Genomic DNA, 17,958 nt, shown 5'->3' with positions numbered 1-17,958 from the left:
AAAAAGACTTGTCAAGGTGGTATGTATATATTACTTCTTTTTTTAATTTTGTTTACTGTTGATCTTGCTGTGCGAGCAATTACATTAGCATGTTCAATATTTGTCACAATTGGTTAGATCATGCATCCCTACCGATAAGATACAAAAGAAATCCGACTTCTTAGATCCTCAAAAAGGAAACAAAAATCTAAATGACGACACTTAAAATTCTAAAACCTCTACATCCTGACATTGTTATTCAGCTAAATAGTGCAGTACGAAATACATCTTGACTTTGACAAAGTTAATATCCAGAAATAGCGAGCTGAAGAACATCTTTTCTCAACTAAAACTTCTTTCCGTAACCGATGGCACAGCAGCTACACAACTTCACAAGTAAGCCAGATCACACAAACGCAACAACTTGGCCAACTGGCCTTGGCATAGTTGTTTTCCTTTCAATCTTAAACATTTTTCTGTTCATTACCGCATCTTTGGGTAATATTTTGATCCTCACTGCTCTGCCTAAAGTGACTTCTCTTCATCCACCAACAAAACTATTATTTAGATGCTTGGCAGTAACTGACCTCTGTGTTGGTCTTGTTTCTCATCCACTTCATGCTACCTTCATTATTCTTAAGATGAAATTGAACGTTGGTTATTTCATTGGAGGTGTAAATTCAGCTTTAAGCGTTTTGTTGTGTGGGGTGTCAGTTCTCACGTCGACCGCGGTCAGTGTGGATAGACTTATTGCCCTTTCTTTGGGACTGAGATACAGACAAGTTGTAACATTAACGCGAATTCGCGTTTTTACAATGTGTTCTTGGATTGGTGGTGCTTTGTTAGGATCGATGCATCTCTGGGTCAATCCTGGTGTTGTCTGGGATATAGCTTTCTTCATAATACTGCTTTGTCTGGTAACTTCAATCTTCTCTTACACCAAGATTCACTTCAAATTGCGACAACATCGATTCCAAGTGCAGGCTCACCTTGGTCAACAAAATAGAGGAGTTCCACTGGATATTGCACGATACAAAAAGACAGTTTCTAGCACATTCTGGGTGCAGCTGGCATTAATTGTTTGCTATGCTCCGTTTTGTATCGTGTCTGCAATGCACGTAAAAGAAAAAGGTTATTACATGGCTTGGCTAGTTACGACAACTCTGGTTTACTTAAACTCCTCGATGAACCCGGTTCTTTATTGTTGGAAGATCAGAGAAGTGAATAGAGCAGTGAAGGACACAGTGAGACAGATGTGCGGTGTATAACACCCAGATTACAATAATTGACGACCACTATACAATACAATAATTGACGGTAGAGCCCTTTATAGGGTCTAAATAAAATTAGCTAGTCATCAGTTCCTTTTAGACCTCCTATGGGGAAAAGATCGGGAAAAATTATAAAATAAAAAGAGATTACCGTTTAGGCAAAACACACCTCGCCCGCTTCATCCTGAAAATGTGTTATAGTCCTCAGCCGAGCATAATCCGAAAGTTATGGCCCTATTCTCCCATAGGAGAGTTAGGAACTATGATGATGATGAATCCCGGAGGCGTGAAAATTCGTTTATTCGCGGCATTTTCTCACCCGCTTTGCTTTGCTTTGGTTCGAAAAATGGTCGAAGTTACGAACTTTATATGTTTCCCCAATTTCTCCAGTAAGCAGCAACATTTTAACGCCACTAATGGAAAGCTGGTGTATTGTTTTCCTGGAGAATAAATGTTTTATTCCTTATTTGTAAATAATTTTAATTTTTTTTGTTGTGTCCCCAATTAGTTGTGAAAACTAAATACATTGGCACATTAATAAAGCTTTTACTTACTTACTAACTTTTGCGGACAAAATTAACCTAAAGAAGGTTTCCAACCCTTTATTTTCCCACAGTATACAAAGAATTTCGGTGCAAACACTCATTTCTTCCACAAACACTCTTTACATATTACGTCCATATTACGTCCATATATGCAAGAGAGCCTCTCAGCATGCAGTGGGGGAAAAAAATCATGCTTGCCCAAGTATAAATGAATCAACCGAACGACGTCATCACGCTCCTTATTAGCAGTCCACCTTTCTTTCCACCATCGCGGCCTTCATTATTACCTGAGCCCGCAAGTAGGGCTAGGGATGCCCAGAAAGCCGCGCAGTACGTTTTTTCGCTCTAAACAAGAGAATTAATCCCCGGCTCTACATAGGCCTTATTCTCAAGGCAATCCGACTGAACCCTCAAATTATTTTTAGATGTGGCATCCAGTTCTCCTGCGGCTAATGTTACCACGCGCGTTGCACGCGCATTGCACGCGCGTTGCACGTGCGTTGCGTGGATGTCTTCTTCGAGGATGAAAATGCTTGTATATAGGCTGTTCACGTCACGGGATTGGCTATTTTCAGACCGGTCTCGGATTTTTCGAAACTGGAAGTGATCTACCAAACAACATGAGAGAGTGTTTTTTTTTTTCACAAACAAGGACTATCTCTCTTTCCCTTCATGTGCTAAGCCTCTAGAACTGTCAGTTCATTAGCTGACTTAAATTTGTAACATCACGGGTGACAAATTACCCCTTGATTTTGGGGCGTCAAATTTTAGCGCTTATTTATAATTTCACAAATTACAAAATTAATTTGCAGCTGGCAACGTTTGGCGCGAAATGTCTCCATACAATAAACAAGTCAAAAAACCGACGATTGTAATCGAAATTTGTCGATATTCCAATGGTATTCTCCTGAAATTATCTCTTAATTCCACTTGTCACCACTTGATTGCGCAAGCTAATTCACTCCCGAGCGTTGTTTTCGGTAAGATTATTTTAACTTTAAGCTATGAAATTGATTTTTTAGCCGGAACGAGACATTCAGCTGTGACATATGACTTTCTTTTTCAATTTTTTTGAAGTTCAAAAATAAAACCGTTGAAATAAAAGTTTTGGTGGACATGAATCAAGTAAGCAAGCAAGATGAAGCACCTGGTTAAGGTGGAAACTTTGTATGTGATGACAAAACATAAAGAGTTAACACTGAATTATTTACCTCAGTGGAGGTGAACAATACTGTGTTAATTACATCCGAGTTAATCAGAACTTGTGTAAAGCACTATTCATGCATTTGTGTGGTATGTACTAATAGAGGTTTCGTGGATTTTAAAATGGTTTGCAACACGTTAGCGTGAAGTAAACAAACCCTGTTTCTGTGTGTAACGATAAGACCGGTAAGTCTTACTTGGTTTGGTTAAAAACTAGTTTACGTAGATATACTTGAAAAAAGACTAAAAGTATAAATTCATGGATTGAAAACCGAAAATAGAGCTGCTCGTGGGGTGATCTTAGTAGGTATTGGTTTTCTTTTTAAAGCGGATTCTTAACTCTAATGTAAAAAATAAAGTATATTTAGAGAGAAAGTATTTTTAAAAAATATAGCTAGTTTTATCCCGCAATTGAAATATTTGATTTTACTAAACAGAGTTTTCAAACGAAAATTCCATTCACTTACGTGCTGTAAAAAGAGCAACAAATTTCTATATTCCACAAAGTTGGCATTTTTTGGCTCTGAAACTGCAGCAAAAGTTTAAAGTGACTTTTTCTGTTCGAACTATTATCGTTCATCTTAGTTCATTAAGACGGAATAAGCTCGTTTAATTATCATTTGACTATGGGAGTTTCATAATCAATTGCCATCGTGAAGTGATAATTATAGTAAGTGACGTAAAAATAATTGTCAGAATTTGAAAACACCTACGTTCTTTTCAAAATTTATTTAATTAAATCCGAAAGACAGTTTACCAAACATACCTAAAAAATCTTAAGTTTGTCATTGTTTTACCTATTTAACAATTAGATTATGAGCTCGAGATTTCTATCACGCATAGAAATCGTGAGCAAAAAATAGAATTGCTTTGGTATAAATTTACCAGTTGTTCAAATTTAAGCAACAAGACAGGTCGACACTTCGGAAACGCAAAGAATCGAAGTGGCCGCTATTTTATTAACAACCACATGCTGCTAGGTTACTCACTATGTACAACAGAATAGATAGTGAGTGGCGTAGCAATAAAGAAACGGTATTCGTGATAGGACGTTAGTAGATTTATTCTAAAATAAGACAGAAAACTGGACGTGATTTCGATTTCCTTTCAGCCTTCAAGTAGCCTCAGTCAAGTGTTCAGTTCAGTTGTGACATAGCGCGAAAATGGCGCAAGAAAGTCTCTCCTTTCTTTCGCTCTCGCCACCGCTTTAGCGCTGCACCTCAACTAACTGAAAGCCTGGAAATGGCTAGCCTTCATGTTGTCGGACGATGCTCCGAGCCATAAAATGAAAATGTCGGAAAACTTGCTATTATCTTGACTCAAAGAAGTGTTGATTTTGAACTGGACGGACTTGATACTAAACAAAAGCCGTTCGAAGTGAAAAAGTGAAACTTTTACTTTCGTTTGTTGCGCAATTTACTTCAGGGGTCGGAATGATTTTGATGAGGAGAGGCGTAACCTCGCGATCGTCAAATATATACAGTCAAATGTTACCATTTCTCGGCGGTCGTTGAACCAGAGCCAACATTTTCTAATTAAGTCATCAATAATTTGTTTGAACACGAGAAAACTTGCTAAGAGCAGTAACACCTGCACTCCGACCCCAATTCAACGTGAATGGCGAACTGTTCAACAGAAAAATGGGAGACGGCGGGTCAATGCAAAGGGAAAAATCGTATCTGCGTGACCGAATTCGAAGGAAGTTTCGTGTGATTAAAGTTATTAAAAGCATTTCTATTCAGCGGCAAAGCTTGATCTTTTTTAATTGTCAATTCTTAGCAGGTGAATTCATGCTGTTTATTGTCGTTCAAATTGAACCCTACATGGCCTGAAAGCACCAATAAAACGTAACGGACTTACGAAAGTGACAGTTTGAAAGTCTTAACTTAAAACGTTTAATCGAAAACCATAATATGCCTTTTCAACAGGCTATAATCCGTTTGCTACACTGAGAATTACAAAATTTATTTAATTTAAGTGCTAAAGAGGCTCGTCCGTGCAACAAATGGGAAAAGTGTGCAGGTAAAGAGATGCAATTGTCAAAACAGTTTTTAATTTAAATGAAGCGGTATTATTATCAAAATTCAAAGAATTCTTATTTTACTCTTCTGCATGAATTAAAAAAAAAAATACGTGTACGAATAAAGCTGAATAAAATACAAGAAAAACAAGTACATCGAAGCTAGCTTCGCAATTTTTAAATTGTTTAAATGTATTGATCACTGCGCTGCCATGTTTTTAAGTTGCGGAAAGACTTACAATTAAGTTTGAGTAGATTACTTTAACCACATAGAGTGAAGAGACAAAATTGTGAACAACTTGTTTTCATGCATAAAATGAGGAAAACTGTCAATGACTAATTCAGTCCGCCTACGAGAACCCCGTTCCGGATGTATTAAAAGTAAAGGAAAAAAAAGCTTGGCAAATGGTATATTTTACGCTGTAGATATTGTAGAATATAAATATACCACCATAAATTAAATGCGACCTTTTTTAATTAAAACACTCTTTGAACTAAGACACCATACTTAAAACTGCATCACAGAGAAATAACATAAATGATGACAGCCTTTCACTGTATGGATTTTGAATAATTCAGGTTAATCACCTCAGGTCCTCAGAATTTATTCCCTCAACCAATCCAGTGGCAATATTCTTCTGGCGCAGGCAAAGTTGTAAAACTACTTTTGGAACCATGTGTTGTTCACACGATGTATTAATGGATTAATTTCTCCTTTCTGCTCGCCTCTTTTAGATCAGGAGGCAACCTGCTCTCAGTTTTGCGATGATGTCTCAACGTTTCGTTGTGTTTGTGACAATGATAGTTCATCACATTTCCACTCGCGATGTTTGGCTACAACGTTTCTGTGGTGCTAGCGCTGCGGGAGACGCGTCCACAACTGCACAAGACGAGCATATTAAGCGCAGAATCGAGTCTGTAATCGAGGCTCTTCGCCGAGTTGCGGATGTCGAGCAGCAGCTTCGCGAAAACAAAGGTTGTGACAAGGTTGATCTGTTGAACATAACATTCGACGAACGGCGGTGGAAAAAGGAAGCGCTCTTGACCGTCCAAATAGCTAATCTGATAACGTCGTTGTGGCGTTCTCCTGGTGAAAACGGTTATTCCGTTGCAGCGAACGACGCACTGTTGTACGACTTTGTACGTTCCATCGTTTTGTTTTCGCCACCCGTTTTCGGATCGGTAATTTGCTTTGATAACTACTTGTATAAAAATTACACAAGGTTTTGCCCGTACGCTTTCAGAGATCCCGAACTGAACGGAAGCGTTCATGTGATTGATATAGTCAGCGCAAGTGAAGGGTATGACTACACCACAGATCAAAACGCCATTTGGTGGCACAAACCGAAGCGCAAGGCGCTCAGCTTTAAACCCGCGAGAATTAGTAGTTATTACGAAGAACGTTTCAACACAACCACCAAAGATGTGCTTCAAAAACGCACTTTCCCGCACGTGACGTTTGAGGACGGGGCCTGGACGCGTCCCTACTTTGACTGTTTTGGTGGCAAAGTTTGGATGGTGACCTATCTTGCTCCATTTTACAATGAAACGGATGACTTTCTGTAAGTACTTACACTACTATGCACTTATCCTTTAATGTGTGTCAGATGTGTATAGAAATCAACTGCTGTTTGTAGTAAGCTTGAGCGGTAACTTCGATTGCTATTTTTTTTACCAAATATTAGGTGTTTTGGTGCGATGGACTCCTAGCTTTCGGTTGTTGATACTGCTGTGAGTGACTGCGAGTCTGAGTCTCTTTAACAGCCTTTTTTTCATCGTTCACTTAAACTAACGCCAAGAACCCAGTGATATCCTTGATTTAAAGTATAAGTGGCTATTTCAGTTGAAACGACGTAAGCCATTTTACCGATTCCCTTTTGCAAGTCTCTTGAAAGAACTTATCACGTTACGTTTTTGCATGTGTTCTCTTTTCCGCTGTTCACTTTTGTGTCCTCTCTTGTAATGGTTTATTTTTATGTCTATATACATGGTAATTTATGAAAATTTTTAGCTTTCTGCGTACTGTAGCCTCTTCAAAGCTAAAATTGTCATGGTAGAATCTTTTATTGTTACTGTAACATCAGTAGCAATAAAAGACAAGGGAGCATTTTAAAGAGTGGACTGCAAAAGAAAAGCATGTCTTAGCAATTAATCCTGTTGGGTGGGAAAAAAGAACACAAAGGAGGAGAGAGCCAATATTACTTCCCTTAAAAATAAAATAGAAAACATTTCACCTAGGTGAAACTTAATTAAAGCTGTTTGCAGCTGATATTTACTTGTTTATAAGGAAATGCGTGTCAAGTCTTGGTGCAGGTCTAATCGTGAGGGGATTCCGCAAAAGGTTGAATGCCACAATTTTTGAATACCGCATCGTGAAAGCGAGAAACCCAGTTTAGGAATACTTACTACAGACTTATTAAATAAAATCTTAGGGTTCTAAGAGGTATTTTCGAAGGTTAAAAAATATCACAAAATTGGAAAAACCGAAAGGTAAATATCAGTCTTGAGCAAATTGTCACGTATTTGACTTACAAAGACAGGTACTTTAAGTAGTTTATATTACCACGCTTTTTTTTACATATGAACTCTTGTTATCAATTCAACAAAGTCATATAGCGTTTTTTCTCGCTTGCATTCGATAATGAAACTGTCTCCTCCATTACTGGCCATGATTGACGTTTCTCTTTATTACAATGTAAATTATCAGGGATTGAATTAATATCAACCAGGTTGCCATATTGAGATACTTGTTTTCGCTACCGAGTCGATTCGAGTGAAAAGTGTTTTGCAGATAATAACAAATAAGTACCAATAGTCAATAAATACATATCTTTGGCCTGCCAAGGCAGATAAGTGGTGCCATTAATTTTTGGAGTTACTTTCAATATTATTTCAATATTGCCATGGGAACGTCAAAGATGATGGACACGCAATTGACATATCAAAATGTTCGTGAAGGATGAATGAACAGCTACTGAAAGTTTCAGCCCATTAGAGTAAATCGTCTATTCAAAATGTTGAAAAAACCTTACTGGGGGATGGCATTCACCCTTCCCCCCTCCCCCCTGCCTTGTACGTCCGACGGTTAAGCGGTATTGCAAAGAGTTTTGCATTCATCGAGCTTCCACTGCCCTAAATAATATTCGAAGACTTTGTTTATGACATTAACATAGAAATAACTTTGATAAACTGATTCTATAATATCTAATATTTTTAGATTTCGCCATTGTCTCTTTGTTAAAACTAGCCTCTTGTCACATTGTTTAAACAGCTTTTGTTACCAAAAAATAACAGATGCCAAAGATTTTATTCTTGATTTCATTAGGCCAAGGGTGACTCTAAACTGTGATGAAATTAGTTTTGATTTAGAAAGTTGGATTTAAGCAATATTTGAGTCAGAATTTGAGCTAATTTGCCTTATAGCTAAATGTTGCGTGACATGGGCAGGAAATGACAATCCTTGATTGGCACCTGTAACTTCAAATGACTTGAAACACCTGGTGTGAACTAAGATAGGTCCAATCTATATTTGTGTAAAATATTAATGAAATTAAATGCATTCTGTAAGCAGGAGTGGTGCCTAAATTTGATGCTTATTTTAGTGACATTTTTGGGATTTTGGGCAAAAAACCAGGGGGGGGGGGGGGGGTGGTCTAACTCCTAAGGGAAAAATCCCAAAGCCGGCCCACTTTGTCTTTTAGAGTTGTTGGGACGTACCTTCAATCTGGCAAAGTTTCATCCAAAAAGGAGAGATGGCATGTATCACCCCTGCCTGGTCCTCTGGTAAACTTGGTCTTAAACTCCTATTAAACTTTCGAAATGTATTAAAACATACCGAGAACCGAAGCTCCCTTGTTTGTAATCAAATATCAAAGAAGATATTCCCACAGCGTTGGGGGTTTTCCATTGCCGTTTGAAACGAAACGGAACGACATAAACAGATCCTCCACGAAAAAATCCACGCAACACGCGAGCATACAAAAGTAAACTCTGCAAATAAGATCCTGCGGCTAATTAAACGTACATGCGGAAATCGGACACAGACTGCTGTGATACGCAAGCTTTACATCCATCTTGTGAGACCTCATCTCGAATACGCCTGCGAGATCTGGTCCCCTCACCAAGCCTTTTTACAGGATATGATTGAAAGCGTTCAGAGACGAGCCACGCGACTCATGATCAAAGGAAAATCTTACACGGAACGTTTAAAATCTCTCCATCTTCTTACCCTTAAGTCTACAAGGACTCTACTTGACTTGATCTTTTTTTGCAAGTGTTTAAATGGTCTTTTAAATATCAACCTATCCATGTTTATTAATTCCAGAGACACTGCAGCATGAAATCTGAGAAATGCTGACCTGTCATTTAAAATTCAATATTCAAGAACAAATATTCTGAAGTACTCTTATTTCCATAGAACAGTCAAAGCCTGGAACTTTTTACCTTTGCATGTCAGAAAGTCTGAGTCTCTTTCTGAATTTAAACGACTTTGCAAGACGTATTTTTATCAGTTAGATGCTAAATTAACTTAATATTTCCTCTATTATTATTATTGTTATTATTATTATTATTATTATTATTATTATTACTATTATTATTACCGGTTTTATTGTTATTACTATTATATTTATATTTAATTTCTTTTTCTGTGGTTTGGGTGGCCATTAGTAAGGGAACTTGTTCCTGTTTTTGGCTTTCCCCCTCAGCTTTATATATATGAATATGTATGTATTTCTGTTGAGAAAATGATTAAAGTTAAACAGTAAAGTAAAGTTTAATATTCGCGGAAAAACTGAGTACAATGTCTCAAAATAACTTAGGAGGGATTATCTTAGTTAGAGGGCCTATATGGGGGATTCACTCTCTTACCTTGATAATCCCTTGGTTAGGAGTTATTTCTGAGGTTCCCCAGGAAACAAAACTCTCTCTGTAACATCTGCGGAAGAAATCTGGATACCATGTCTAAAATACCTTTAGAGGGATTACCTTGGGTGTAAGGCCTATATGGAGAATTCACCCTCTCACCTTGATCTTCTTCTACAGGGTATGAACATTTTCGTTAGGCTGCGTTCGGAGAAAGGCACTATGAAGGCACTCGGTGAAGCCAACACCTGATTAGATCACCGCACCTCTCACGTAAATATACCGGAACCAAAAATTAAACACAAGTTAACAAGATAAGCATGAAGAGTTGGTAAAATGTATTTTCCCTTCTATTTAATGTCGCCGCACGATCTTTCTTTAGTGGCGTGGTCAGTATAGATGTTGTGCTCAGTGACATTGACATCAACCAGTGTGATGATCAGGACTCCTCTGAAGCCGATGATGGAGAAAACGGTGGAATAGACTATACGCCGGGTAATTTAATGGAGTTTATGGGAACTCACCTCTGCAAGCCATCCACGAAGGTATTAGCTTAATAGAGCGGTTTTCAATTGAGTGTCGAAAGTATTCACGCAATTACTTTGGTTTTGGTTTTAGTTTTACTACGGTTTGAAATTTGGCTGAGAAGTCTAATTGGCAAGTAGTTGGTTTGGTTTTGGTTTTGCGACACTCAATTTTAAAAACCCCTCTATTACCATATTTATGATATTTTCTCTTGATGATATGCTTAGAGGTAGAAACGAATTCGAAAGGGATCGCAGATTATTTTACTCCCCAAGAGTGAGGAACATTCACCGAAGGTTCTACAATGCACAACGCAGTTCGAATTCGACCGTCAAAGTACATGAGAGCCTGTCCAAACGGGAAATGTTTAGCAACCAAACACGATCAAACATTGTTTGGTTATCAAACATGTTGATGTTGAACTGAGTGGCCAAACGATATCAAACATATTTGATCAACGTCCAAAAGAGCAAAATGTTTTAGTAATTTGATCAAATGTTTGACGACGTTTAAATCTTATCAAACACGACCAAACACGATCAAAAGCGTATAACCATGGTAACTATGATATAACAAGGTCTCCAAAGAGGGAAAATGTTTGGTCACCAAACAATGGTTGATCATGTTTGGTCGCCAAACATTTCCCCTTTGGACAGGCGTTTATGAAAAGTATGCTTTTATCAGAAAGATTGATGGTATTTTCTTTCTGACACAGTGTCAAACTATCGCTAACCAAGGATTCAAAAGAGGAAGCTATATTTGCACGTGCAGGCGCGGCTATTATTTTCCGGAACGTCGTGCACCTTTAAAAGCCTTCAACGGAACCCTTATCGAGTTCGAACACGACCGAAAGTTGCGAGGAGAACCGAACTCTTACGAAGATAGGTTCGAGTGCATTCGTTGCAGCACTGGGTGTGACGAGTGCGTTGATGACAGTCCATGCCTTTACAGCCGGAAGATCGTGATCAGATTGACGTTGTGTGCTCTCAATGGCGTTATCATGGGCGTGACGGTAGCGTTTGCGGTGTACGTGGGACTGCACTGGAAGGACAGGGTATGCGATAGGTACTTTGTATAATCAGTCATGAAATCACGTTACCAGTGTTGCTACAGGTTAGGAAGTGATCAGGGAAAAGGAAATTTTCCAAGGTTAGGGAAAAGTCAGGGAAGTTTATTTCGAGTCAGTGAAAATTGACATTTTGAAGAAAAGTCAGGGGAAATTGTTTGAAATAATTAAACATACCTGATTAAATGCCATTGAAGGCTGCAAGAAACATTTGGGGTCATTTAGTGTGTTTTTCCTCATGAAGAATGAAAATCTGTTGGAACCTTATCCGGCTGCAGTGTGTAGATCTGACATTTTGTCTTTATTTGGTCAGGGAAATGTTCTTTTTATCAGGGAGAAATCGTGGAAATTAAGTCAGGGAATTTTGAAAAGTGATGTGTGTGGCAACGGTGATTACGTTTCCCCCTTAATTTTTGTAATATTTGGTCAATTCAATATAAATAATTTATTTTTTTCGTGGGAAACTCACGCAGGATCAGGACTGGGTCTCGAGTTTTGTCAGGCTCAACCTCAACAATAACAACAATGCAACAGCAACAGCAACAACAACAACAACAAAAACTTCGTTTCAATCCAGAGCTAGGAGAGAAGAATAAAATACAAATTTTATGTGAAACCAAACTGTGTTCGTGTAAACACTTGCGAGCAATAACGAGGGTACCAAATTGCAGGCATCTTTCTTTCTTTCAGATATTTAAGGCCTCCAGTCCAAAGTTCATGGAAGTTATTTTATTGGGCGCCATATGCACGTATTGTACGGTGAGATGTTATCAGAAACATCATTGCTTTCTTATTGGTTTTGTCATTTCTCTTATAATTTCACCGTGTTCATCATTTACATAAATTGCCTTGATTTCTATTTGCAGCTTATCGTTTCATACTTCCAACCCACCAATACCCTCTGTATTGCCCGACCGTGGCTGCGCCATATTGGATTCGTTCTTGTTTACGGACCTTTGGCTCTGAAAACATGGAGGTAAGACTTGTTTTCAAAATTCGTACCGTATTCGTTTACATCAAGAGACCATGATCTCTTGTTTGCACTTATGTAGCCTGCTAGCCGGCTCTAGTGTTTGGGTCTCGCACTTAAGTGCTGCTATCTGGCTTTGCGCTTTGGTGGGGCGAGCGAGTTTGGAAACGATGCGCATTGCGGAACGAACGACGTTGCTACTACTTCATTCTCGTCCCCAGAACCTCCGTTTCTCTTGGTCACGTGGTCGGAGAAATCTCGTCAATGACATTTTAAGACGAGTAGCACTGGGGACGAGAATGCTACCACTTATGAGGCTCTTTCACGCTCGTACAAGCGATGCAAACCCATTTTCGGGTTTAAGCAAGAGTTTCTCGGCATTCAAACTGGTTGCGAAGATCCCTTGTCATGAAGATCAAGGATTCCACATTCCAGCAAGGCGCCACTTGCCATCACCCTAATTCCCCTCCAATGACTTTATTTACATTAACCTTTTAATTTAACGAAAGCTGACTAACAAACCAAAAGAAACAAACATGTAACAACAGATAGGCAGACAGGCAGACAGACAGATAGACAGACAAGCAGACAGACCGGAAGAAATCGAAAAACAGATGAAACACACACAACACAGGCAAAAAGACAGAAGACAAACCAACATACAGAGAGAAAGATTGCAGACAAACCGACAGACGGCCGGACAGACAGACGGATATACAGACAGACAGACAGACAGTTAAATAGTACAAACACCAGGTTGAATACCTAAGCATACGTTTCCACTTGTCACCCACAGGGTCGCATTAATTTTTCGTGTACGCTCAGCCCAGAAACTTGCCCTTTCTGACGGAGTGTTGCTAAAGCGCCTGTGCCTCCTGGTGCTACTCTATTCCAGTTATCTGACTGTCTGGACAGTCATGCAGCCACCCATTATTGAGACAGCAGTGACAGCCGATGACCTGAAGTACGAGCGATGTGTGGAGAATTGGTTTGATCTCACAATTATATTCGGTAAGAGCCCAAAAAAATATGTCGGCGAGTGAATGTAACTTTCAACTTCGCCCTTGTTTATGGAACTTTCCCAATAATGCTGTGTTCAGCTCGCAAACTAAATGCACCGTTAATGTTATTGTAATATTTCAATGAAGTGATGAGAAATACGCAGTTGCTTCATAAAGCCGGGTGAACACGAAAGTCGCCTGTGGTTCAAATCGAATTCCAAAATTGTTATAGAATTACATCGCCAAAACCATTTGATCCTTGCCGTGGCAACGTCTGCACTTCTGTTATCTACTAAATTTACCTCTTAGCCTTGTTTTTCGTAGCCTCTTACGTAGACGCACTTTGGACTCGTCACGCAATCTTCCTCCTCCTTCGTGAGTGAGTAAGATCGCGTGACGAGCCCAGCTTTGTACAACTTTATTAATGGCGTTCATTTATTTCAGGGGACATAGTGGTGTTGATTTGGGGAATGTGGCTTTGCTATAAAATCCGGAATGCACCGGCCGCTTACAATGAGAGCAAGTTCATAAGTTGGGCCATTTATAACGCTATGTTCGTCACCAGTTTCCTCATGGTAGTCAGGTTAGAGTTCCCATGCCCTTCTACGACATTTGAATCCAAGATGGCGGCTTTTCGACTTTCACAGAGGTTTTGCTACTGTGGTTGTGTAGATTTGTTATAAAGCAGCTGTTAATCATGTTAATATGCATTTGATAAATCCTCATCAAAATTGAACTTAACTTGAGGAAACCGAACTGTCAAGAAGTGCAAGACTTGTCAAATTATAGTGAAAACTGACGGAGGTATACAAAAACAGAAAGTACGATATCACTGATAAATAAAACTCAAGTGGAGACGAATTGCTTCAGAAACAAATGACTTCGAATTTTTAGAAACATTCAATTGTTAGAGATCTTTTACTTTTCTACATCATGTTTTTTAATACTGACATTTATTTCTGTCGATATCAGAGTTACAACGAAAGGAAACACTAACCCAGACATGATGTATGCGTTGGATTTTGTCCTGATTCACATGAACTGTTCCACCGTGTTAATTCTCATGTTCATCCACAAGGTACGCTAATTGTTCTTATAGGGACTGCATGCACAGACCAAATCCCTCTCCCCCCTCCAAATATGCTGGAGGGGGGAGGGGCCGGGGAAGGGGGGGGGGTTGAAACTCAAGGAAGCAACCATAATGAGAAGAGCCTTATGGGGGCCTCTTTCTCTACCTGTTCAGTCTGTTTGAGGATATTTCCCTTATAAGTAATCCATCCAATCCATCTCCGACCTGGTAACTACCGTAAAAACCTAATTGCAAGAATCTAGTGGAGTTAAGAACCTGCTGGCAGAAATTTGCCATTCTAATACCCAAAAACATAAGCACCTGCTTAGCCAAACTAGATCAAGCAAGTTTCTTATATATGGGTTACAGTTAAGTTATGAACTCTTGTTATTACAGAGGCAACACTAAATATTCTGTGATCAGTTGTCTTAGACTTATATAGCGATGATAATACAGTTCTGAACAAATACTGTATATTTACGGTCAAAATCCGAGTTTATTTATTTTTCTGGTAATCAACAACTATATCTCCTTCTTAGAAATTAAGAACAAGTACCTACCTACCTAGCCTTAATTGCAAATAACTACCCCCAAAATACAAGAACCTATTTCGCCAGACTTCAAAAAATGCAAGTTCTTACACGCTGGATTTCACTGTATTGTACACAGTCTCTAACGGTATGTCCTTATCAAGCGCAAAAAGAAAAGCGAAGTCTTTCAGTCCCTTTAGAGTTTGTCGTATTCTCTTTCTTTAAGAGGAGAGCAATAAGGGCTTCAGCATAAACAGCCATGTGTTACGCTCTTTAGTTAGTAGTTGTCCTGAGGCCAGTTTTGTTTTCAGTTTTTATTGGTACGCCAAATGCAGCGAACAGTGAATGCCACTCTTTCATCACATAACAACATGCTAGTACCCGAAGACGAAATAGTTGTGGAAAGAACAGCTTACAAACAAGAGGAGTTACTGAAGAAAGAGAACCAAGTACTGAAGGTAGATCATTCAAATTAGACAACCGAGCGAGCGTGTAATCACCTTCCAATTAATGCTGAAATAACATGACCAGATGTACAAAACACACTTCTAAGAAACGCAGTATAGTGCTAGTATTGTTTTCTCTTTGAGCAACTGGGTCTAAATAATATTAATAGCTTAGCATGTGCGCTATGCGTAGAGGCGCGGTGGCTAATGGTTAGTGCGCTCGACTCCGGATCGAGCTGTCCGGGTTCAAGCCCTGACCGGGGACATTGTGTTGTGTTCTCGGGCAAGACGCTATACTCCAACAGTGTCTCTCTCCACCCAGGTGTACTAATGGGTAGCGATAAAATTAATGCTGGGGGTAACCCTTCCATGGATTAGCATCCCATGCAGTGGTGGAGGGGGGGGGGGGGGGGGAGAGAAATATTCCTATTCACTTCATGCTACAGAAATCCGGATAAGCTCCGGCCTGATGGGCCACTTGGCTCGTACGCAGACTATACCTTGTACGTTTACCATGCGCGTTATGCATCTTGGTACAAACGTGTCTTAGCGGTCCTCAAAACCAACAGTGAAAACAACAAATTTGATTTTGATCTTTATGGAGAACATGAACCAGAAGAATAATTGGACTTGACTGTCACCCATTCGTAGTTAGTTGGCAACAGTCTGACATCTGTTTTTTTATTACAAGGACGAAGTGCGGCGATTAGGCGAAAAATTGGCTCTCCTCCAGTCTCGTTTGATGACAGACAACAACCATCCCGTCCGCAAGATATCTTCTAAAGCAGGCCCTGTTCGCCGAAAGAGTGCCTTTACCCTACCATGCAAAGAGCCCGGAGGTTTTCCAGACACAAAACGCCACTCACTGCAGTTGCAGCTAACGCTGAAGGACAGCACGCGTGACGCGGACGGATCATCAGAGCAGACCGCGAATCTGATGCCAGATCTAAATGAAAATCACGACGCGACGTATCCCCTGGAATTAAATCCGGCGACGTCCTTATTTCATTCAGTTTCAGTGCACAGTAGAACATTTTCGGGCCAAAACGTACAGTCGTAATGTCTGACGCACCAGCTGACTTTGTATCTCTACACCAACCGGTGGACGCAACGAAGGCATCGTTCAAGTCAACACACAGTTTAGCCCGTCTAGAAAACAAACCTATCCAGATCTTAAAGGAACAGTTGGACGAACTGATGCGTATTTTCCCAAGTTATATATATATATATATATATATATATATATATATATATATATATATGCTATTCTCAATGAACATTTTAAATAAAGTGGTAAAACACGCCAGGACGGGTTGCAGAAACATTTTACAGCAGCATTAGCAGACACAAACTAACAACGTGTCGACACAAGAATTTATAGCAGGGACAATATGCAGCAGCAGGTCCCTCTTTGTAGAATGGGAACTGTCGCTTCAGCTTGTCCCCTCTATATTTTCTCGGGTGATTAAATCTTTTGACTGTGTGTTCCATCGTATGTGTCTAAAGATGCCTTAATAGATTTACAGCAGAAGGACCCAGAGACCGCTTACAACCCAATGTGATCTTGTGCTCGTGGAAGTCCATTTCCCGGTGTTTTTTAACCTGTTTCCTCCAGTTCATTCCTTCTTCTAAATCTGAATAATCACGATTATAGAGTTATCCAGGTCACTGAGCTACAAAGCCAAAACGGAAAATATGAAAAAAAATTAGTTTAGTTTGAGAACTATCCATCTAAGAATCAGGAGACTCCTATAAACGAGATTCTTGTACCTGTCAGAGGCTCCTTTCAACGATCGACCTATTCTGTCTTTATATGGACACTTACTCTGTTTGTTTGTAACAAAAATTGTACGTAAAACTGCGATGTTCCCCCTTTAACACTTCAAATGAGGTGCTGAGGTACAGAGTATTTCAGTGTTTTTAAAACACAAATGTAACCAATACTGCCTGAGATAAAGATCATATATATATGATGATATAACTAAAGTTCACTTCGTTTACATACTTTATTTATGTTTGTTAGGCCTCTATCTTGAAAGACTTGTAAATAGAGTTAACAAAAGGTATATATATTTATAAATCTGACGTAGCTTCAATGGCGAGGAATCCGTGGATAAGAATTATACCGTTAAGAACCTTAAACCACAATATAGTTATAATCCCACACATCATCGATTGCTTTCACGTTTTTGAACAACAACAACAACAACAACAACAACAACAACAACGACAACAACAACAACAACAACGACAACAACAACAACAACAACATCGACGTTAGAGCTGAGATATTACTATGCATTGAATTATAGCTAATTATAAAGCTAAGGACTTAGCTGATGTACAAACAATATATGTATCATAAAATGTATGTATCATAAAAATACATTTTATCCAGCATTTGTTGACATCCAGCCAATAAAATATTAAGAGAAATATTGATTGCAAAACTCCTAGGTCGTACATCATC

General features: G+C 39.1%; 2 protein-coding genes across 2 annotated transcripts; both read left to right on the top strand.

Moving 5' to 3' along the window:
- The first annotated feature begins 300 nt into the window (after positions 1 to 300).
- LOC149106382 (beta-2 adrenergic receptor-like) lies at positions 301 to 1,395 on the top strand. The gene has a single exon (XM_089298626.1). It carries the CDS (start codon positions 348 to 350, stop codon positions 1,245 to 1,247), a length of 900 nt encoding a protein of 299 aa, XP_089154752.1. The 5' UTR covers positions 301 to 347; the 3' UTR covers positions 1,248 to 1,395.
- Positions 1,396 to 5,455: 4,060 nt separating this feature from the next.
- Positions 5,456 to 17,938, top strand: LOC110051695 (putative G protein-coupled receptor CG31760). The gene is made up of 10 exons (XM_089298348.1): positions 5,456 to 6,580; positions 10,264 to 10,426; positions 11,122 to 11,460; positions 12,163 to 12,231; positions 12,339 to 12,448; positions 13,239 to 13,453; positions 13,888 to 14,026; positions 14,416 to 14,521; positions 15,354 to 15,500; positions 16,180 to 17,938. Exons 1-10 carry the CDS (start codon positions 5,784 to 5,786, stop codon positions 16,546 to 16,548), a joined length of 2,454 nt encoding a protein of 817 aa, XP_089154474.1. The 5' UTR covers positions 5,456 to 5,783; the 3' UTR covers positions 16,549 to 17,938.
- Positions 17,939 to 17,958: the final 20 nt, after the last annotated feature.

This window comes from Orbicella faveolata, unplaced genomic scaffold (genome assembly GCF_042242905.1).
Source record: "Orbicella faveolata isolate gen_17 unplaced genomic scaffold, um_ofav_v1 contig_3, whole genome shotgun sequence".
Classification (NCBI taxonomy): Eukaryota; Metazoa; Cnidaria; class Anthozoa; order Scleractinia; family Merulinidae; genus Orbicella; species Orbicella faveolata.
This window is presented reverse-complemented; position numbering and strand designations above follow the sequence as displayed.

Excerpts from the sequence above, each read along its gene's own strand:
- LOC149106382 (XM_089298626.1), top strand. The coding sequence starts at position 348 with ATGGCACAGCAGCTACACAACTTCACAAGTAAGCCAGATCACACAAAC.
- LOC110051695 (XM_089298348.1), top strand. The coding sequence starts at position 5,784 with ATGATGTCTCAACGTTTCGTTGTGTTTGTGACAATGATAGTTCATCAC. Across the intron at positions 13,454-13,887 it reads TGATCTCACAATTATATTCG|GGGACATAGTGGTGTTGATT; the intron begins GTAAGAGCCCAA and ends CATTTATTTCAG. Across the intron at positions 14,027-14,415 it reads AGTTTCCTCATGGTAGTCAG|AGTTACAACGAAAGGAAACA; the intron begins GTTAGAGTTCCC and ends TGTCGATATCAG.